This window comes from Cnephaeus nilssonii (assembly GCF_951640355.1).
Source record: "Cnephaeus nilssonii genome assembly, chromosome: 18".
NCBI classification, from domain to species: Eukaryota; Metazoa; Chordata; class Mammalia; order Chiroptera; family Vespertilionidae; genus Cnephaeus; species Cnephaeus nilssonii.
In genome coordinates this window covers 26,434,544-26,457,409 of record NC_137089.1, presented here as the reverse complement: position 1 = coordinate 26,457,409, position 22,866 = coordinate 26,434,544, and the positions used below count along the sequence as shown (strand labels likewise).

At 39.7% G+C, this 22,866-nt stretch overlaps 1 protein-coding gene across 1 annotated transcript in view; it reads right to left on the bottom strand.

Moving 5' to 3' along the window:
- DEPTOR (DEP domain containing MTOR interacting protein) overlaps nt 1-22,866 on the bottom strand; it is a 127,864-nt gene that overhangs the window by 26,239 nt on the left and 78,759 nt on the right. Inside the window, exons 5-8 of the mRNA XM_079796341.1 lie at nt 9,490-9,672; nt 7,639-7,773; nt 4,268-4,338; nt 2,109-2,213 (exon numbers count right to left, since the gene is read on the bottom strand). Of these exons, the coding sequence (XP_079652467.1) occupies nt 2,109-2,213; nt 4,268-4,338; nt 7,639-7,773; nt 9,490-9,672 (494 nt within the window). The remainder of the gene's footprint in view (nt 1-2,108; nt 2,214-4,267; nt 4,339-7,638; nt 7,774-9,489; nt 9,673-22,866) is intronic.

Here is a 22,866-nt window from a genome sequence, read left to right as displayed (position 1 = left end):
TCCACTGCTGTGTTTCTATTAAATGATAAAATGTCCTGATAGGCAATCTAAACAGGTTTTTCCCCTGCTGGATGCAACAGAATGTATAATATGCTAATGTGCTTTATGAATTCCCAGGAGAAAAATAAAGTACACAGTAGCTTCAAACTGTTTTGATCACAGAACTGCAGGACAGGAGATTTTGTTGGACCAGAGAGCTGTGTAGCACGATTTTGGAAATGCTGCTCTAGTGAATTCTATACTGCTCTACAGCATATGAGAGCTATTGTGCACCCCCTGAGAAGCTAAGAATATAAACCATGTGAAATATGAGCATATGGAATTGAAAAAAATATACCAGGTTACCCATCTACCAGGGTATATACATTAAGGAGTTAATTAACTAATCAATAGACAATGCCTAGAAAAGTTATGCATGTTAATCAATGAGGATGCACTAAAATCAATTAAATACACTTGGCCAAGCAAAACAAGGTCTTTAGCTTCAATATAAATCCCTTGCTTTCCCCAAAGGAAACGAGCTTAAGTCAAAGCCCTGTGGCAAGTGAGTGCATGCTCAGGACTAAAGCGCCCTGCCAAAAATAATTCATACTAGCCCCTTACTGTGGAAATAAAATATAAAACTCTTCCCACAGCCAAGAGTTCCATTAGAAAATGAAAAAATCAGCCTCGGCACAGATACAAACGCTTGCCCTTTATGCTCCCAGCCAACTTTCCGGCTCTGGGTTCCTTTGGTGCTGTGCCCTCTGCAGAACTGAGGAGGTAGGAAGGGCGTCTAACACAGGCCACCTGAGCCAACAAGGCTTCCGTGACTTGCAGAGCACAGGACCTGGGAGCCTGCACCTCCTGGTATGAACAGGGTGTTCAAATCGAGGGGGCGGGGGGCGGGGGGAGGCAGAGTCAACCCCTAAGCAAATCAGCACTGATTACCCAGACTGGTGGGAATCCATGCTCTGTGCTCTAGGGAGTCAGTCTCTGCGCCCACCTTTCTTTTCCAGAGGGAAAAGCAGTGCCAGAGGGAAGGTGCTGGAAATCAGAGCTGCGCAGATCCAAGTCATGCCTGTTGCGTCACTGGTTTACTGCCTGGGGGAAAGGATTGATGGGAGAGGATGAAAGTGGTGAAGAAATGAGCAGGGGAATGAGCTGCAGCCTTCAAGCCTTGTGCAACCTTCCATAGCCCCAGATAATCATGAGATAAATGTCCTCTGTGGAATGTTTTGCAGATGCCAGAAGAAACCACTATGCTAGATAAAGGTGTTTTGAAGCAGAAAGCCAAGGCACTCAACATCCTCTTATAGCATATTTTGGTATAAATAAAAAACAATTTGTGTATGTGTGTATATAGTAGTATACACACACACACACAAGAAGTCTGGAAGCATGTAAATCAAAATGTTAAAGTGCTACACTTTACTGCATGTCAATTATACTTCAATAAAGTTGCTTAAAATTTAACAGTGGTTGACTCCGAGTTAGGAAAGATTATAGGCGATTATAATTTTTTCCTGCTTGTCTGTATTTTCCAAAATTTCTTGACTATGTGTGCACTACTTTTGTACTAAAAACATGTAAAGATTATTTTCAAAAAATCTTACACAATTCGTTCAACTTTTTTATGTTTGTGCAGTTCTTTGTGCTTCATCTAGAGTTTCTACATATTTAATCCCTAAAACTGGGGAAGGAATGCGGTCATCATTCCAGACAGGAGGAACCGGCTCTGCGATGTTACGGAATTTATTCCACGTCAACGAGCTAGTAACCAGCAGAACCAAATTGTGAATCCAGCTATCTTCCCACAGGAACAGACTTCGTATAGGACAGAAGTAGAGTTTTTAGATAAGATTTACGCAAAAAGAAACCTTTTTTTCAAGCTCGGTGTTGGTTAAGGGAAGAAATGTGAAAAACCAAGGAAGGTTTGGAGACCCAGGAGGCACAGTGAGAGGGACAGGAAAACTTTCCCTCCCAGTTGCTACATCAGACCCTTTGGGCTTCATTTCAACCCCATTCAGAAAGATGGGACCAAACACTTAGGGTGACAAAGTACCTACAGATGGCACCGACAATAAAATAAAGTGAGAGGCATTCAGACTCCGCTGTCTTGGAGGTACCTTCATTCCTGCCGCGGCCGCAGGGCCACTGGGGTCCACGGCCTGGATGTGGCATGGCTTGCTTCCTCGCACCACAAAGCCCCAGCCAACAGCGTCACCGACAATCTAGAGAGGAAAACCGCAGTGAGCAATGAGCAGACGGCCCCTGGCAATTCCCCCGACCTTCCCAGAGACAGAGAGAGAGAGCCAGCCCAGGATGAAGTACGAGCGGTGGCAGATCTCTTCTGTCTCATCTCTACCCTGTCAGGAGTGGAAGGAGCGCGCTGCTTCTATTATAAACACAGGCACATCGATGCAGAAACTGTGGTCGGGAAACACTTGTTTGGCAGCAAACAGCTTCTGTAGAGGCACTGATCAATAAATACCGGGCAGGTTGCTTCTCTCTCTCAGGCCGCTATACAATTTCATCAGATAGGAAGGTTAGAAGGTCTTAAACACATGCTTGAATCTTCTCTCCAGATCCAATTTCGACTGGGTTTGCTCTTTCCCCCTAAATTCAAATGATACTTTCTTGATGATCTGCTATGCCACTGTAGTCTAAAATAGTAATTTAAATTACTAATGGTAAGAAATAGGAAGAGTCTTGGCTTTCCTGAAACACAATTTTCTACCAACAAAAGAAAGTGAAAGGGTACACAAAGCTCACAATTTACAAGTAGATGCTCGTCTAAAAGTTGTTTGAAGCCAGAGGGTGCCTTTTCCTATAGAATCATTGTTAGAAATGGCAGTTATGTCCCTGGGCAGCTCCCAGTCATGTCTTTGACTAAAGTACAGACGAAACACATTCACAATCAATTCCTAGCAAGGCTGGCACTGAAATTTAAAACCACCCGGGACGGGGACAGGTTGGAGGGTGTTAATGGGAGGGGAAAAAGGGACCATATGTAATACTTTCAACAATAAAGATTTTTAAAAATAATAGTTAAAAAAATCAGGAATAAGACAAAAACAAAACAAAACAAATTTAAAACCAAAAAGAAATACTTTAAAAATACAATCAAGCCTGGCTGGCACGGCTCAATGATTGAGCATTGACCTATGAACCAGGAGGTCACTCACAGTTCGATTCCCAGTCAGGACACATGGCCCAGGTTGCTGGCTCGATCCCCAGTAGGGGGCATGCAGGAGGCAGCCGATCAATGATTCTCTCTCTTCATTGATGTTTCTAACTCTCTCTCTCCCTTTTCCGTCCTCTCTAAAATCAATTAAAAAAAATATTTTTTAAAAATGCAATCAATTGTCTCTTGAATGCTAGACACTGAGAAAAGGCAGGGAAACCTGTGAAATATCTGTGCATATTCTCAAAAAGACTTAGGCACATGATTGATTTTAGGGTTTTCTGTCATTAGTTCAGAATACCTAGTTTCACCCCCAAATGTAATTTAACTTTTCCCCTGAGACAGACGTGTTAGCAATGTGTTTTCATATTGACTGGCTATGACTGGGACCATCCTATTTTAGCTCCTCAGTGTCCAGAATGGGAAGCAGTCCTTAACAGATGTTTGCAGTGTAAATGAGTGTGCAAAGATCTTTCTCCCCCTGAATTCATAAAGTAAAAGTTAGAAGTGTTTAAAAGAGGCAGTTGATGGAGATGTGAAGAGACTGAAGGGGATGGAGAGGGGGTGATGTGCTGTCAAGCAGGAGTGGGAGGAAGGCTGAGGGACCTCCAAGAAGGGGCAGGTGGTCAGGAGATGCTCACAGGTACTCAGTGCCCCCCAGTCAGGTGTGTGTATAACTCAAGACATGTTAACATGGTCAAAAGCACCACTCCTTATTGTAGAACAATTTATCCCACAGTTTTCTTTCTCTGTCTAATGACTCCCTAATGTCTTAAACAATTTAAGTAGAACTAACTGTAACCCAGAAGAAATTATTGACTATTGTACTACCATTTGCCCTAAAATCTGTAATTACATTACACAATAGAAAGCTTTTTTTAAGGGCACATCAAAGGAGTTTAAAATGCTGTATTAATAATAAATCATGTCATTTTAGTGCCTAAGGATCAAGAAAGCCCACTATTATAATTATGCCAAAAACAAAAAGGAAAATTAAGAGGTTCTTCCATTCCATCTGTAAAATACCCATTGGCACACTGACATGTCGACATGGCCCAGAAAAATGAGCAGCACAGGAGAAAAACCAAATAATGAGCCTACTGTGAATGTCTTCCTGGCATACGGTGCTCCGGGAGTCAGGAGTTCCTCAGAAGTGACGGGCCTCTTCAACACTGTAAGACAGACACAAAATCAAGGTGCACCCTTCATTCATTCATGCAGCAGATACTTTACTGAATGCTTCATTTGTGACTATCAGGGAACAAAAGGGGGAAAGAAAGATCCCTGCCTCACAGTTATACTCCAGCCGAGTAAAGACAGAAAACATTAGCAAACATAAATAAGCCCACACCTAACTTGCAGAGCTATGGAAACAAGAGGAAATGGAGCAGGTAAAGGGAAGCAAGGAGTAGGCTAAGGAGTGGGCTAACATCTATCCCCACATGCAGTAACAAGTGTTATTTTCTTGTGATGAGAACTTTTAAGACCTACTCTCCTAGCAATTTTCAAATACACAACACAATGCTATTAACTATAGTCACCATGCTGTACATTATATCCCCAGTACTTATTTCTTTTATGACTAGAAGTTTGTACCTTTTGACCACCTTCTCCCATTTTGCCCACCCCATCCCCCATCTCTGGCAACCACCAATCTGTTCCCTATATCTATGAGCTTGTTTTTTAGATTCCACATATAAGTAAGATCATATAGTATTTGTCTTTCTCTGTCTGACTTATGTCACTTAGTATAATACCATCCATGTTATTGCAGATGGCAGGACTTCTTTTTCATGGCTAAATAACATTTATATATTTTATATAATTTACATAAATATTATATAAATTTCATATATAAATACATATATATATATATACACACACACACATATATATCTGACAACTTCTTTATGCATTCATCTGTCGATGGACACGCAGATTGTTTCCACATCTTGGCTATTGTAAATAATGTTGGTATAAGCATGGGAGTGCAAGGTAATATTTTTGTTTTCTTTCAGATAAATTCCCAGAAGTAGAACTGGCTAGATCAAATGGTAACTCTACTTTTAATTCTTTGAGGAACCTCCATACTGTTTTCCATGGTGCTTGTACTAATATACAGTCCCACCAACAGTGCACAAGGGTTCCCTTTTCTTCATGTCTTCACCAACAACTGTTATTTCTTGTCTTTTGACATAGTTTATCTTTTTCTTCTGTTGGAAAATATAAAAACCTAGGAGCTTAGGGAATTATCTTTTGGCTTTCTCTTTTCATATCCTTTAAATTTTATTTACTCATCATAATGATACCATTTATGGTAATATCTATAGCATTTTTTTTCCTCTCTGGCTTAGGGCATTTATATACAGTACTGATGTATATATTATAACAATTAATTTTAAATGCCTTTCTGTGAAGGCCAGGAGAAGCTTGTCAGAATATGGATAAGAGGTAGGACTTAAGAACCACAATTAAGTCCTGATAGCTCTCCTTCCTAAAGACACCAAAGAGGCAACCTGACTTTTCATATCAGCAAGCTTTCCCCTTTGAGCCAAGGATTAAGAGAAAGAGGACACAATACAAACCCGCCTCAGGGAAGATGGGTTGATTTAGGCAATTAACACTTCGTTCATATTCCACTATTTTGTGCACTAAAAAACATGTAAAATGACTTAGCACAACTGACCCACTCCTGAAAGGAACTCTTTTGCTTCTAACTTTGAGGATAACTGTCAGATTTCTATCAGAACTTCAAATATTCTATTTCTAATAATATAGTTCTCCTTTCTGAGTCTACCTTAGCAGAAATGCTACATTAACTGAAAAACCCAGTAGTATCTGAGTACTCCCTGATTTCCCAGCAAGAGTCAGTGTGGAAGCAAGTTTCTTCACTCCCTTGCAAGTTACAACTTTATTCTTAGAGCTAACGCTCCCAAAGGCGGGGGGGGCGGGGGGTTAGATTAAAAAAAAAAAGATACCCGCCCTGGCCAGTGTGGCTCACTTGGTTGGGTATCATCCTATGCACAGAAAGGTTGCTGGTTTGATTCCAGGTCAGGGCACATGCCTGGGTTGTGGGCTTGATTCCTGGTAAGGGGCGTGCAGGGGGCAGCCAATCAATGTTCTGCACCTACATTGCACATTGCATCAATGTTTCTTTCTCTTTCCCTTCCTCCCTCTTTCAAAATCAATAAAGTATATATTTTATATACCCGATTGCCTACATAATAGCATTAGATGACAGAGTTTTCTCTTAAAGCCCTTCTAACAACATCTATTTGTCCTTATTCTCACTAATGCATAATGTGTTTTTTGGTTTTTTTTTCTCTAAAGAGATGTATTCACTGAGGGTAGGGGCCATGACCTCTCATCTTTGCATCCTCAACATCTGGTGATAAGGAAACACCAACAAAGAAACAAAGTCTTCCCTGAAGGTAATATATTGAACTAGGATAGACAGAGCACTAAACAAGTAGAGTTGAGGGTATTTTCAAGGCAATGATTATCATGAAGGACATGCAATCTAATCCTGGGAAGCAGGTGGGTAAGGGGCCATGAGAAGGCTCCTGTGGGACTGAAGAACTAATTAGGTCAAAGGAAGATTGCTTCTAAGTCCAAGTTCATAAAAAATCTTTTTTAAAGTATATTATTTGTTTGTTTATTTATAGAAACATTGACTTGTTGTTCCACTTATTTATGCTTTCATTGGTTGATTCTTTTATGTGCCCTGACTGAAGATCAAGCCTGCACTTGGCTTATTGGGACAATGCTCTAACCAACTGAGCTACCCAGCCAGGGCTTATCAACAATCTTTATGCATAGATTTTTTTCTGTAATGTAAAGGCCAAGAGGTTGATAAATAGAGTTGGAAACCACCAGGCACCAAGAATCAATTAGAGGTACAGTTGGGTTTGGATAGACCATGCTTCTTTCTTAGGGGTGCTGGGAACCCACAGATCTTTGCATCAGTTGCAGTCTGGGGAATACTGATATACTGCTCAAACCCTCCTTCAGGACTGACTGAGGGGCTCCTCCCAGCTGCCAGGACTGCTAATGGCAGACAGCCCTCAGATGCCAATGCTCTCAATTGTTTTTGCAACTATCTCTCTTGCTCAAGGTCACACCCTCTTCCCAGGGACAGCCAACACCTAATGACTAATCAGCATGAAGGTGCAAAGGCCTGGCCATCTCACCTGAAATTTGGACAACTGTGAAGAACTATCCCAAATCCAGAGCTCCCCTTGGGGTTAGCTGCAGCCTCTACTGAGAGCGCTTGCTACTCTGTTTTCCTCTGCCCAGCCCTACGTCCCTCTTTTCCAATCAACAGTTCTTGACCCTAAGGACACACGATAATAAGATCCCCACATACTAGTCTCCCTCAGTCTGAGAATCTGCTTCCCAGGGAACCCAGCCCGCACATCTGCCCAAGTCCCCCAGGTCATAGTCAGAAAGGGGACTGCCTTTCAACCACTCACCAGACTTGGGGTTGCAGAGCACAGGGGGGCTGCTGCTGAGGGTGGGGCTGCTGCTGAAGTAGCCACTGCTGCCACAGCTGCTCATGCTGCTCCTCCTCACGGCAGACACGATCTTGATCTCCTTGCTGGGGCTGACTGCGGGTGGGAAAACACAAGGTCACTGAGGGTGGTGGTCTTGGTTCCCTAGAGCACGTGGGCTTTCAGCCGCCAGGTACAGAGGCCAGTTACCTGTGCCAGGGAAAGCATTCTGGCTTCAGAGTGAGAAAAGCATGGATTTGAGTAGCAATTCCGCCATTTACCAACTGCATAACTTGAGGCTATTTCCTTCAGTTCTCTGAGCCTCAATTTACCCAACTATAAAGTGATAATAATACTATATCAAGGATTGGCGCATAAAGTGGATTATATAATGTATGTGCAAGTACTCAGCTACATAAAATATTATTTCAAGAACCACTAAGCCCATGCTGAGCAGTTCCTGGAAGGAAGTAAATTAAGTGTTGATACACACTTAACCAATTAACAGTACTGATAAATGCCTCCTGCTTTCATATGAAATCATGAATCACCCAGAGCCATGGAAAAGGAGACTAAAATACACAGCACATATTCAGGCTTTGAAAGTGTATGTGAGGCAAAGGCTTCAATGATCTGATCTGGTTCTCTCTGCCATGAAGTTGGCTGGCTCTCAAGGGAGAGGAGAGCCAGGTATATATGATGAATGAACGAAGCCATGGAGAGAACGCAGCTTAGTGCCTGGCACATGAGAAGCACAAAATAAAAGCTGTTTTTATGGTGGCCATGGTTACTATTATCCTCCTCATCATCATTACTTATTCTGTTGGGCCCATTAAAAAAAAAAACAACACAAAAAACAGACAAAACTTAGCACTAGTGAGAATGTGAATAGTTATTCTGAATTTACAGAAGACCATGCTGTAGGGCACCCATAAAATGGGGAGAAGAAAAGTCTTTCCTCTTCAAGTTATTGTGAGAATTAAATGAGCAATCAAGCTTGACTCACTGACAGGGGCACAGAAAATTCTCAAGACAGTTGCACACGTTCTCATCATCACTCCCTATACACAGCCAAGACACCCATGGACGTTTTGCCCTCAGGTTAAGCTCAGAGCATTCAGACCTTAGGCCAACCACAGTCAATGCCAAGTTTTCAGAGGAGCTGATACCCGTTTAAGCTCCTCAGCCTCTTACACAGAATGACACATCAGGCTAACCTCTTCTGGATGAATGCGATTATCTTTGAGAACATCAGTCACCGTCATTTCTGTCAGGCTTAACTATCAATATGAGACTGTTTGATCTTACATGTAATATCCCAGGCTATTGTGCTTTATGAGCTGATGTCTGCTTTCCAGTGTGTCACCCTTTCATAATTGATTGATAACCAGTTGCCTCTTAGTTGAATATGCCCCCAGAAGTCTTTATTCATCCTTAAAATACATGGCTTTTCAATGCTGTAATTTAGAACACTGTATCACTAATGATAACAATTGTTTACAAATGAAAAGTAAATAAGGTGTGACAGCTTGATAGGTGTTTTTTTAATTTATTAAATTTATTGGGGTGACATTAGTCAACATGAACATATAGGTTTCAGGTCTTCAGAGTTCTTCTAGAACTCAAATACATAATTTTATAAAACAGACTTCATGATAATCTAATTTGACTCCCCAGGAACAATTTGGTTGTTGTTGTTTTCTTTTGCATACTTCTTGGTTATGAATAAATAAAAATTTGCTAGAGAACAGAATTTCGCAAAGGGGAGTTATTACTATATTTTTTCTCAAAAGACAAAATCATGTGATTGACTTAACAATGGAACTGACCTACCTGACATAAAACTGGTAGATTTCCGGTTGTCGTGGCTCTGCTTCCTCAGGCAGAAGGGACTGTCATGCGTTTCCTGGGAAGGGGATTTTTCATTGAGCAGCTCCATGAGTCTTCGCCTCCGCCGGAAGTTCATTCTGAACTGGTAGAGAAGATTGCTGTCCACGAATGGGTGCTTGTTGGACACTGGGGAGAAGAAACAACAGATGAGGACTATCTGACATCCTGGCCACTGAGTACTTCAGCCAGAAGACTCCAGCCAAAAGGCTTAAAGATAGAATTTAGAGCTTCTGCTCAAGATGGTGGCATAGGTAAATGCAATACTCGCATCCTCCCAAAACCATATAAAAAATACAACTAGACAATAGAACAACCTAACTGAAACCTTCTGAAATCTAGATGAACAGAAGTCCTACAACCAAAGATATAAATAAGCCACATAGAGACTGGTAGGAGGGACAGAGACACAAAACAGCCTGGTCCCACACCCACATGTGGTGGATAAAAACATAGCCCCCATGGCAGGGGGCACACCTGGAGTGCCCAGCTCAGGTGAACAAGAAGTCTGTGCCAAGGGACTCTACAGGACACCGACTACATTAGGCCACTTTACCAAGCCCGCGAGATGTAACAGCTCTATCTAATATGTACATAGGAAGGCTGCCAAATAAGAAAACAAAGAAACTATGAATTTAGTACTGGTTTATTAATTTTTTTAAATTGTAACAGCAGCCTAGAATAAAGATAAACCCAGAGAAGACCCCAGTTAATGGCAGAGGTAGAAGTAGGACCACAGCATGTGACTCCAGAGTTCAAGTTCCAAACCACTACTCTGCACTCCCTCTATGACAAGTAATTCCTGTGCTTGCTTAGGTTCTCATGGAGAATTGAAATAGCAACAGTCTTTACACTGTAAACTAAACAGACAAAAGAACATAGCACATTGCCAATATAAGATCTACATTTATGTTAATGCTAAAATAATTATTTGGATATTAAACACTGGGTACATGGTCTCAAAAAGTAGTCCTATTCCACATGCCTGAAGTTATGAAATGTGGGGTTAAGCCTGTTTTTCTGTGTGTGTTTTCAACTTGATGTTATTTATGCTGTAATAAATTTCTTTTCTACTATTAATAGCTAAAGGCAGTCAGAAATCCTGCATCTTTGAAATAAATCGAGAGGGTTCATTTGTTTATTTGTTTATTTTGCTTGAATTTTCAGCAAGACAGGTCAAAACATGGTTTTATTTTTAGAGATTATGCATTTTGTAACAGCTTTACTAAGATATAATTCACATACCATATAATTCACCCATTTAATATTACAGTTCCATGGCTTTTAGTATATTACCACAGTTGTGCATCCCATCACCACATCAATTTTTATATCTTCATCACCCCAAAAAAGAAACCCCACACTCCTTAGGAGTCACCTCCAATCTACCCATATCCCCTAGTGCTAGGCAACCACACTAACCTATAATCTGTCTCTATAGATTTGAGTATTCTGGGCATTTCATATAAATAGAATCATACAATATAAGGTTCAGTGTGACTGGTTTCTTTCACTTAGTATAATGTTTACAAAGTTCATCCATGTTCATCCATGTTGTAGCATGTGACAGTACTTCACTCCTTTTTATTGTCAAACTAGTGGCCCGGTGCACAAAATTCGTGCACGAAGGGGGGTTGTCCCTCAGCCCAGCCTGTACCCTCTCCAATATGGGACCCCTCAAGGGATGTCCGACTGCCTGTTTAGGCCCGATCCCCGATCCTATCAGGCCTAAACGGGCAGTCAGACATCCCTCTCACAATCCAGGACTGCTGGCTCCCAACTGCTTGCCTGCCTGCCTTCCTGATTGCCCCTAACCACTTCTGCCTGCCAGCCTATCACCCCCTAACCACTCTGCTGCCAGCCTGTTTGCCCCAACTTCCCTCCTCTGTTGGCCTGGTCACCCCTAACTGCCCTCTCCTGCAGGGTTGATCACCTCCAACTGCCCTCCCTTGCAGGCTTGGTCCCTCTCAACTGCCCTCCCTTGCAGGCCGGGTGCCTCCCAACTGCCCTCTCCTGCTGGCCATCTTGTGGTGGCCATCTTGTGTCCACATGGGGGCAGGATCTTTGACCACATGGGGGCAGCTATATTGTGTGTTGCAGTGATGATCAATCTGCATATTACTCTTTTATTAGATAGGATAGAGGCCTGATACAGGGGTGGGGGCCAGCTGGTTTGCCCTGAAGGGCGTCCCGGATCAGGTGGGGGTTCCCTTGGGGTGTGGGGCAGCCTGAGCTGTTTTGCAGGCCGGCCACGCCCCCTGGCAACCCAAGCAAGGCCCTGGTATCTGGGATTTATTTTCCTTCTACAATTGAAACTTTGTAGCCTGGAGCGGAGCCAAGCCTGGGGCTCCCTCCGAGGCAGGCAGCCATTTGTGTTGGGGTTATAATTGAAACTTTGTTGCCTTAAGCAGGTGGGCACGGCCAGGGTGTGCGGAAAGCTTTGTTTCCCCTGTTGCCGGCGGCAACCCTGGCCTGCTCTCTCAAGCTCCATTCTGCCGCCATTTGTTTGAATTTGTTTACCTTCTATAATTGAAACTTTGTAGCTTGAGTGGAGGCTTAGGCCTGGCAAGGGCAGGTGGAAAGCTTGGCTTCCTCTGTTACCTAGGAAACCTTGCTCTCTGTGGCTGTAGCCATCTTGGTTTGGGTTAATTTGCATACTCACTCTGATTGGATGGTGGGTGTGGCTTGTGGGTGTGTTGGAGGTATGGTCAATTTGCATATTTGTCTATTATTAGATAGGATTAGTTTCAGGAGTACACCACAGTGATTAGACAATCACATACTTTACAAAGTGTTCCCTCTGATATTTCCAGTACCCACCTGGCACTGTACATAGTTATTACAATATTATTGACTATATTCCCTATGCTGTACTCTACATCCCTGTGACTATTGTGTAACTACCAATTTGTACTTCTTAATCCCTTCACCTTTTTCACTTAGTCCCTCAAATCCCTTCCTATCTGGCAACCATCAGTTTTTTTTCTGCATCCATGAGTCTGTTTCTATTTCATATATTCATTTATTTTGTTCTTTAGAGTCCACATATAAGTAAAATCATATGGTATTTACCTTTCTCTGCTGACTTATTTCCTTAGCATAATAACCTCTAGGTCCATCCACGCTGTCACAAATGGTAAGATTTAATAGATTATATATGTTTTAGGTTCATAGCAAAATTGGGCAGAAAGTACAGAGTTCTCATGTACTCTCTGCCCCCCTGACACAGCCTCCCCAATCAATTATCAAAAATCTTGCAGTTAGTTACAACTGATGAACCTACATTGACACATCATTATTATCCGAAGTCCATAGTTTACATTAGGGCTCACCTTTGGTGTGGTACATTCTATGAATTTAGATAAGTGTAGAATGATACTAGTATATATCTACCATTATAGTATCAGACAGAATAGTTTCACTGTCCAAAAAATCTTCCCTGCTCTGCCTATTCATCCCTCCATCCTCCCTAACCTTGGCAATCACTGATCTTTTTACTGTCTCCATAGTTTTGTCTTTTCCAGAATCTCATGTAGTTGACATATAGTTATAGAGGTCTTTTCAGATTGGCTTCTTTCACATAGTACTAGGCATTTAAGGTTCCTCCATGTCTTCCCATGGCTTGATAGCTCATTTACTTTTAGCACTGAATAATATACCATTGTATGGATGTATCGTGATTTATTTAACCATTCGCCCTCTGAAGGATACTTGGTTGCTTCCAAGTTTGGGTAAGTATAAATAAAGCTACTATTAACATCCGTATGCAGACTTTTGTGTGAATATAAGTTTTCAAATCCTCTGGGTAAATATCAAGAAGCATGACTGCTGGATCATATTGTAAGAGTCTGTTTAGTTTCATAAGAAACTGCCAAGCCATCTTCCAAAGTGGCTGTAGGGCTTTGAATTCCTCCAGCAGTGAATGAGAGCCCCTGCTGCTCCACATCCTCTCCAGCACTTGGCATCCTCTGTGTTCTGGATTTGGGCCATTCTAATAGGTGTATAGTGATCAAATCTTTTTGATTTGCAATTCCCTAATGACATAGGATGTTGAGCATCTTTTCATATATTTGTTTTCCATATGTATATTTTCTTTGGTGACATGTCTGTTCAAGTCTTTGGCCCATTTTTTAAATCAGGTTGTTCATTTTCTAATTGTTGAGTTTTGAGTTCTTCATTGTATTTTTAATAACAGTCCTCTTTCAAAGATGTCTTTTGCAAATATTTTCTCCCATTCTGTGGCTTGGCTCCTCATTCTCTTCATGGGTTGTCTTTTTATTAATAAGTTGTAATACTCTTCATGTATTCTAGATATGAGCCCTTTATTGGGTATACTGTTTCCAAATATTTTCTCCCATTCTGTGAGTTGTCTTTTCACTTTCTTGATGGTATCCTCTGAAGTACAAAGGTTTTTAATTCTGATGATGTCTATTTTTATCTTTTTATCTGTTTAAATTTGTTTTTTCTTTTGCCACTTGTGTCTTTGGTGTCGTGTCTAAGAAACCATTTCATATGCATTTAAAAATAACAATTTTCAAAACAGTTCTTTATATAAACATGAAGAAAAGTGCACTTTGTATGAACTGGCAAAATGGTAACACTTCGTAAATATAGATGCATACCTGAATGTCTTAAGTATATTATTTATTTAGAGCTTAATTGTGGAAGATAAATGAAAATTGGGATGAAGGAATTCATTAGCACCTTTAAATCCTGTTCCAGTTTGTAAAATAGCTTAGTTTTCTAATAAAAATAAAAGAAGTTTTATATGTTCATTTTTAAAAACTGAAAAATATAGAAAAGCTCCCCTGTTTTGAACAAAATAGAACTATCTATCTTTCTATCTACCTACCTAATTATGTTGAGCAAAAAAACAGGGCTGGCAAATACCAAACTCGATGGAGAGGAACATTCTCCACCCTTTCCCAGCATTTAAATATTGATGCATTCTTATCCATTTATAGTAAGAATACCTAGAGGCTAATCATGTAAAAAAAAATCATCATTACTCCAAGAGCTAGGAATACCAAGAAAAGTTATATAACCAATTCTTGCTCTAGATAAGCTTAAAGTCTAGCAGAAAATAAAACATGCTCATGTGTAACTGTAGTACAAGATAGAAACTTCAAGTGTCCTAAGGAAATTTTACATAAAGTGCTATGGAAATTCACCTATGGGTGAAACAAGATTCATTAAAAATTGTCACTAACTGAAAAATAAATGCACACATATAAGAAGCTTGTTTGGGAGCCTCAAAGAAAAACCCAAATCAACAATCAGCTCCAAAGAATGAAAAGCTAAAAGTTCAACATAACTTAACAAAGAACCTTAAAAGATTCCTTCTGGTAGAAATGATGGCTCAGCCTCCTGTGTCTTACAGATTAACACAGTGAAAGTCTTGAATAATTTTTTTAAAAGATGTACTGTGATCCTCCATTAATGAGCCTTTAGATTGCTTTCAGTATTTTTTTTTTGCATCATAAAGATTTCATTTTTTAAATATCCCAATAAATATCTTATAATTCCTTTTTTTAAAAAAAAAGGTAAAGACAGTGAGACAATATGCCCAACTGGTTAGTGGAAGAGACACTGTTAGCACCCAGCTCTCAACACCAAATCAAATGTTCTTTCCATTACCCTGCAACACGACCCAGGTGGTCACATGTAGTTTCATCTTGGTTTCTGTGACAGGTGCTCTGTCATCTCAACCCACCAATGTCTAATGAAAGCCCAATGTCCACTCATTGACTTCTCTAGTCCACTCTGCTGAGCTTTAGTCATAATAATGAAATGAACAGCTCATTATTTACCACTGTATTAAGTACTTTATAAACATTACATTATCTGCACAATAACTTGGTAGTGTGGTATTACTGTTATTTTCATTTTACAGTGCAATAATTAAGACTTAAGTTAGTTTGGTAAGTTGCCTAAGGCCACACAGCTTAGACTTCTGAACCCAAAGCAATATATTTACCTAGAAACATAGGCCACAAGAGAAAGGATTAAGACTGTAAAGTTAGAGTAAATGTTATCAAACACTCCCAGATTCATCATCGAATTTACCTTTATTTTCTTTCTGTCACCCACACACTTTGTAATGGGCAATCTTTTGGGGACACCATATTGTAGGTAATATGGGAGGTCGTGGGGGGGGGTTGATGATAGGGGAGCACATCTCTTTCCCCAAATAGGTCACTTGGGAGCCCAGACTCTGAATTAATCATTCTGGCATCTCAAATCCTAGACTACTATGTGTTTGGCTGAGGTGCTCAGTAAATGGCCAGGAGGGAATCGTCATGGTGGGTGGCCAGAAGAATGAGCGGCATGTCCAGAATACAGTGAACTGTGGACTATTTAGTTGCTAGTCTATACAGCAGTTCCCCCAAACCAATCTGTAGGCTGATGGTATGTCATGAAGAGTTTGCTGGGGCATGAGAAATTAGAACATTAAGAATAATGCATTTAGCTTTTTTTCTATAACTAAGCATATTCCATTTAAAGACTTCCTTCTGAAATGATATCATCACAACTTTGTTTGTTGTTCATTCATTCATCTATCCAACTAACACTTATTGAGTTAGTTGGACCACATGCCAGGTACTTTTCTTGTTCAGTATTTTATGAAATGATGGTAAAAACAGATAGAATGGTTGTTGTTTTTTAAGTACTTATTCTTGGCAATAATTTTTGGACTGTGAAATTCAAAATTCTATAAACCACTAGGAATATAATCTAATACAACCCATCAAGTGTCATATTAACTCCTTTATCAATAATGCTGATTCAGCAGCCTCCTTGGGTATTTCATGAACAATTTCCCTTCTAAGTCTACACCAGCAAATGCAATCTAGGATTGTAACTGTATTTATCACCTATGTTCGCTAATGAATAATTCTTCTGGTTACATGAATATTAGAGTCTCAGAAAGGTAGGTCCCTATTAAGAGAGTACCATATTTAGCCTAATGATCCATATGGTGTTTGATAGGTTGTAAATGTGGTAAGCTATTCACTTTGGCTAAATGAATAATGTTGGCCACAAAGATAAATACACTTAATTCATTGGTAGTTCTCCATGCTCTCAGGAAATAATATATTCTTGGATTCAGGGGATAATGAATGCACCCTGGACCAAAGATAAGCCAATTGCATTTTGATATGATCTCTACAAATAATGGCTTGTTGTGGATAGTCAAAGTTGTACATAAATTTACCACATCACTACATTCAATAATGCTATAAGAAAATTTTCTAGATAAGTTTTTATTTCTAGTAACCATTGCTGGGTTTATTGTGATTTTTAAGAAAAGTTGAGTCAGGCAACAGTATCTTAAATTATCGCCTGAAAATACATAGCTCTGTATACATTTATTGACATCCGTTTTCTCTTTGTACGTTAAATTGCACAAAACATTAACTCTAGTATAAGTAAATCCAGAAAAGCACTCTGAATCCAAACTCTATAACAGATAAAAGGGCTTTAAAAATATTTTTAATTGAAGTAGAAATCTGTTTACTAATTTAACCTCCTCAGGCTTTAGCTACCCGCCTAGAGTTTCATTCATACCCTTTCTCCATTCTCTGCCTCCCCAGCTCTCTACCCCTGATAGCTAACAGAGTAAACATGCCATTTGAGATAAGACACCAGAATTAAATTTAAATAGTCCTTATTTATCACATTCTCTCCACAATAGTGTATTGAACCTTAACTTGTGACCAAATCAGAGAAAACGAGGACTGTGAGACACTACACTATACTTGTTAAACAAACTGTCAAGCAGACTATAAAAATGAGTAATTTGTACCTTCATGTCAGATGGTAGTTAGTACACTTATCGTGGTGATTACTTCGTTAGGGATATATATTTTGAATAACTGTGTCATATACCTGAGACTAGTATAATATTGTACATTAACTATATTATCATAAAAAATAAAATTACATTTTAAAAGTTAAAATAAGTTGTAGCTTTATTATTTTACAACCGCTGTTGTTTTTACTGTTATCATCTACTGATAATAGACTACCATTTGGTTTATGGGAATTCAATTTCATATTTAGTGCCCCACTTCAATTTTCAAGGATTTATCTAGATTTCGGTGCCCAGGCCACAGCCACACTCTGTGAAACAAAAGGCTCCAGGTGTCCACCCTCCCACTGCTGCTGCTGCTGCTGCGTGATTGGGACAGGTGGTCAAGTTCTCTCTGAATAGAGAAGTGACAATTGCCCACATCATTTGCATTGTTTTCAGTGAATTATTTTGTTTTTAAAAATGTCCTTCTCTCCCCTTTCTCATTAAAAGTTTGATGACACAGCCGAAACCGGTTTGGCTCAGTGGATAGAGCGTCGGCCTGCAGACTCAAGGGTCCCAGGTTCGATTCCGGTCAAGGGCATGTACCTTGGTTGCGGGCACATCCTCAGTGGGGGGGTGCAAGAGGCAGCTGATTGATGTTTCTCTCTCATCGGTGTTTCTAACTCTCTATCCCTCTCTCTTCCTCTCTGTAAAAAATCAATAAAATATATTTAAAAAAAAAAGTTTGATGACACAAACATTGAGTTTCAACATTTGCTCTGTATGTGAAGATAGCCCTAGGTATAACATAGATCACTGTAATTACAAAAGTTGAAAGAGTGCAGGGAGATATCCTTTTATAGCATCAATCACACTTAACGCCCATTCCTTTATTCAATAATCTGAACACCTACTAAGTGCACATGACTCAGCTATCTATCTTAGCAGGAATGTGACACTTTGATTTGCTCATCCTTTCAGTCTCATCAATACCCATGTCTTCTAAAAGAGACTTTATTTCATACAAGAACAAACCAATTAGATTGGGACTTTTATTGAAAACTTTCTTATGCCAAATAACTGTTATAAAATAATACTACCCAATGGAAAGCAAAGTTCCTAGTCTTAGACCACTTCAGTCTGATCCCATTTCTGCCACATTTACTAGTTGTTATTTGGGCAAATTACTAACCATTTTAAGCCTCACTTTCTCTCTCTCTCTCTCTCTTTTTTTGTATAGTTTTGCTGTGGATGGCATAATTTATTGAAGAGATTCTAAACGACATCTGACATAAACAGTATTCTTCTTAGGCTCCTAAAAATTGACTTCAGCCTTTGGCCATTTAAGTTCCTGCACAGAACCTATTTCTTCTGTTGTTGTATTTTATTTTCTGCCTTTCCTCCAAAGAACACTTTGTCCATCTCCCATGAGTATTTCCGTCACCTCTTCAGTCGTGAAAAATACGAAATTTTAACCAGATATCCAAGTCTGGCAAGTATCCCACTAGAAGATATTTAAACCTCAGAAGTCAAAAGAAAGCAAGAATTAAAGGAATGAGTTAGACACAAGAAGTTTTAGAAAGTAACTACATTAAGAAAGCCAAAGACTTTTTTTACATAGCCATACATTACATATGTAGAGTCTCAAGAAATAAACAATGGCTAAAATACGTATCATTTATATTCCAAAGAGAGAAAAGAATTGATTCTTTCTACACTTCAACATGGGCATTCTCCACATTAAATACAAAAATCTTTTGCTGCATCGTCAACTTGGTCTTAGTAAAACACAGAAAAGATAACCTAAGCTCTGGGGGTGGGGTGGGATTAAAGAGAAGGAAATAAAAATTAAGGAGAACAGTAATTGTTGTCTCTAAATTTTGCTTGCTCCAATTCTTCACTTCTCAGATCTCAATGCTAAACAGGACCTTTATATTGTAGTAAATGTTGTGACATATATAATTTAACAAATTTCAGTCTTTGTTCCTTGAGAATTTTAATCTCTAAACAGGACGACATAAGTAAGAAGAGATAATGTTCAAAGCTGGCATTTAATATCTAATATTCTAGTTGAACTCTTATTATCAGCTGTAATTGAAAACTGACAAATTTTGTACTCATCCAATTTCTAATTTTCTGGGACTTTCCAAGCCTTCTCTGTTGCATTGGGAGAATTCTCTAGGGGCTTGTCTTGCTATTAAATGAGACATAATGTAGGAAGAAAAACAGACACAGCCTGAAAGCTGAAGAATGTAAATATAAAAGGATCTTATTGTTTAGGAAAATAGGGGCTCTAGAAGCACTACACTCCCAATGTTGTTGATATTTGGTAAAAGAAACCAGGTCCTTATTCACTGTGTGCCTTTACTTTTCAGAAAGCATGAGGGAAATGTCATAGAATCTACCAAAATAATAAAGTGATACAGCTCAGATATCTTCTTCTTCTTGTGGATAATGTAGCTACATTTTTCTCGTAGAAATTATTAGGGTGATTTTTAGCAAACACAAAGACATTTTTTAAGCTGATTATCTAAAAGGGAGGAAATTGGCTTCGGTTCCACTCACACATATAGTCCAAGGATGAAAACGTATCATCTTGAGCCCTACAAGCTTAGCTGAATATAAAAGACATTTTAGGCTACTTATCTAGCTGGAGGGAGGAAGGTCACATACTTTCATCCATCCTTGAAATGTTTTCTGGCAAATGACATAACACAGCGGGCATCATGAGACAAGTGGACTGAATCCAACAGTGTGATAAGGCTGGGTGGGGGTTGGGGGGTAGAGAAAGTTCAGACATCAGCAGTTCCTTAGACAGCACATCATGAAAACTTTTTTAAAAAAGTGGTCTCGGATTTGGGAAGCACATAAACAATTTAGTAGAGTAAAAGGAGGGCTGAAACAGGGGAACAAGGATAATCACTATTATGAGGAAGAAGAAAAGTCATCAAGGATGAGGCCGGTGGGGTCATGACTACCACTGCAAAGCACTGTCAAGAAGCCATGTGAAAAAGGAGGTAGAGATGGGAGTTATGCAACTGCAAGCCAAAAAACATTAAGGGTTGCAGGCAGCCACAAGAAGCTAAGAAAAAGGCATGGAATTGATTGCCCCTCAGAGCTTCCAGAGGGAACCAACTCTGCTAACATCATGATTTTGGTACTCTAATCTCCAGAACTATGCAAGAAAAAAAAAATCTGTTGTGAAATTTATGAAATTTGTTACAATGGCCTTGAGAAACTAAAACCTTGGCTGGGTGACTTTGGGTTAACTAACCCTCTATACCTTAGTTTCTGCCTCTGTAAAATGAAGAGAAGAATATTACCTATTTATAGTGTTATTGTGAAGTTTCAATGAGATAATACATGTAAAATACTTTTCACAAATCTGGCATACAGTAAGAGCTCAATAAATGTTAGCAATTATTATTAAGGTTAAAAAAGAAAGCTAAAACGTCTTCAAGGTCACCTTAGAGAAAAGATCCTCACTAGCTGCCATGATTCGCATCTTAATATCACCACATTCCACAGCAGCAGAGGTGGGTGTGGCTCACCACCTCACCCAGCGGAACAGTGGTGGTTGAAGGATCATTCTGGGCCACCAAGGATGTCACTCCAAGTTGCCACTTGCTTCGCTGCCTCTTGCTTTCTTTCTTATCTCCTCCTGATCCCTGTAATTCCTCCTAAAAGGACCACTTAAGACCTATAGACATTACTTACTAGTAAGAGTACCAACAAACTCCCAGGATAAACAGGTGTCGGTGGATAGAGTATCGGCCCACGTACTGAAGGGTCTCGGGTTTGATTCTCAGTCTAGGGCATGTACTTAGGTTGCAGGTTCATTCCCCGCCCTGGTCGGGCACATGCAGGAGGCAACCCATCAATGTACCTCTGATCCATGTGTCTCTCTCACATGGATCGTTTCTCTTTCTCTCTATTTCTTTCCCTCTCCCTCCCTCCCTTCCACTCTCTCTCAAAAAAAAAAACAATGGAAAAAATATCCTCGGGTGAGGATTAACACACACACACACACACACACACACACACACACACACACACACAGGAAATCTGAGCTGCACTTAAGGCCATAACCACCATCTCAAACCATCCTAAAGGGATGCAGAGGTTGAAAGAGCCCAGTTTCCTAAATCAACTAAAGTCCTTGATTCAAGAACATTCAGCAATTGTGTTTAAGTGCCTATGCCACTTAAGGACAGGGCTTGGGACTAAACTCTTCAAAAGGCAAAGACAGCAGTGAGTCAGAGAACTAAAATAATTACTTCCTGAGCACTGACAACATTAAGAAGAGGATATGAAAGCAGGAAATTATTTTTAAGGTATAAAGAAAGTCCTATTAACTGACATTACTAAACACTTCACATTCAGAAAGTTAGAACCTAATTACACTTATTTAATTGATTGAAGAGAGTAGACAGGATGAGGAAAAGAGGGAAAAGATTCAAAGTAACTTCAGTAAAGATAGCAGGTGGGGATGTAAAGTACAGCATAGGGAATATAATCAATAATATTGTAATAACCGTGTATGGTGTCAGCTGGGTAGTAGACGTATTGGGGTGATCACTTTGTAAATTATACAAATGTCTAATCAATGCGTTGTACACCTGAAACTAATATAATATTGCATGTCAAATGTAACTGAAAAATACAAATATTTTGTTTTTAAAAAGATAGCAGGAAGAAAATCAAAACACGACATGATTACACAGTTTAGAATATAAAAGGAATAAACAGGAGGAAGGTCAGATTATATTTCATTCTTCTCTGTATCTCATTAAATAACAGCTGGGTGCATGCCAAAGACTAGAACCTTTGTGATTAGTGATGAAATTCAGAACAAAGGGCAAGTTTCTGCAGAGATGGGACTGTTTTTCAGAGACTAGCTCAGAATGGAAGTGCAGAGTTCTAAAAACAAACTTATGATGTCTGGCAAATGGAATACCTCAGATACATAATTCAGATAAAGAAATCTGCCCTAGCTGGTTTGGCTCAGTGGATAGAGTGTCAGCCTCTGGACTGAAGGATCCCAGGTTCGATCGCAGCCAAGGGCACATGCCTGGGTGGCGGGCTCGATCCCCAGTTTGAGGCGTGCAGGAGGCAGCCAATCAATGATTCTCTCTCATCACTGATGTTTCTATCTCTCCCTGTTCCTTCCTCTCTGAAATCAATAAAAATATATTTTTAAAAAAGAAATCTGTGACTCTATTCTAGATCTTTTGGAGTTGTTGGCATGAATCCAAGGGCCTAATTAAAGCACTTCAGTGTTGGTTTATATAACAAGCATATATTCAGCATAGAGCATGTATAAGCTACTGTTTAAGACCAATAATGGGTGAGTTCATCCAACTTATATTAAGCTCTAGCCACCACAGCCATCTGATGATGAGGATGTTGATGACAATAATGTAAATAATAATCAGCTACCATTTATTGAGAGATACTTTGTGCCAGGCCCTGTGCTAAGCACACTGCATGATTATATCATTTAGTTCTCATAGCAATGCAATGAGAGA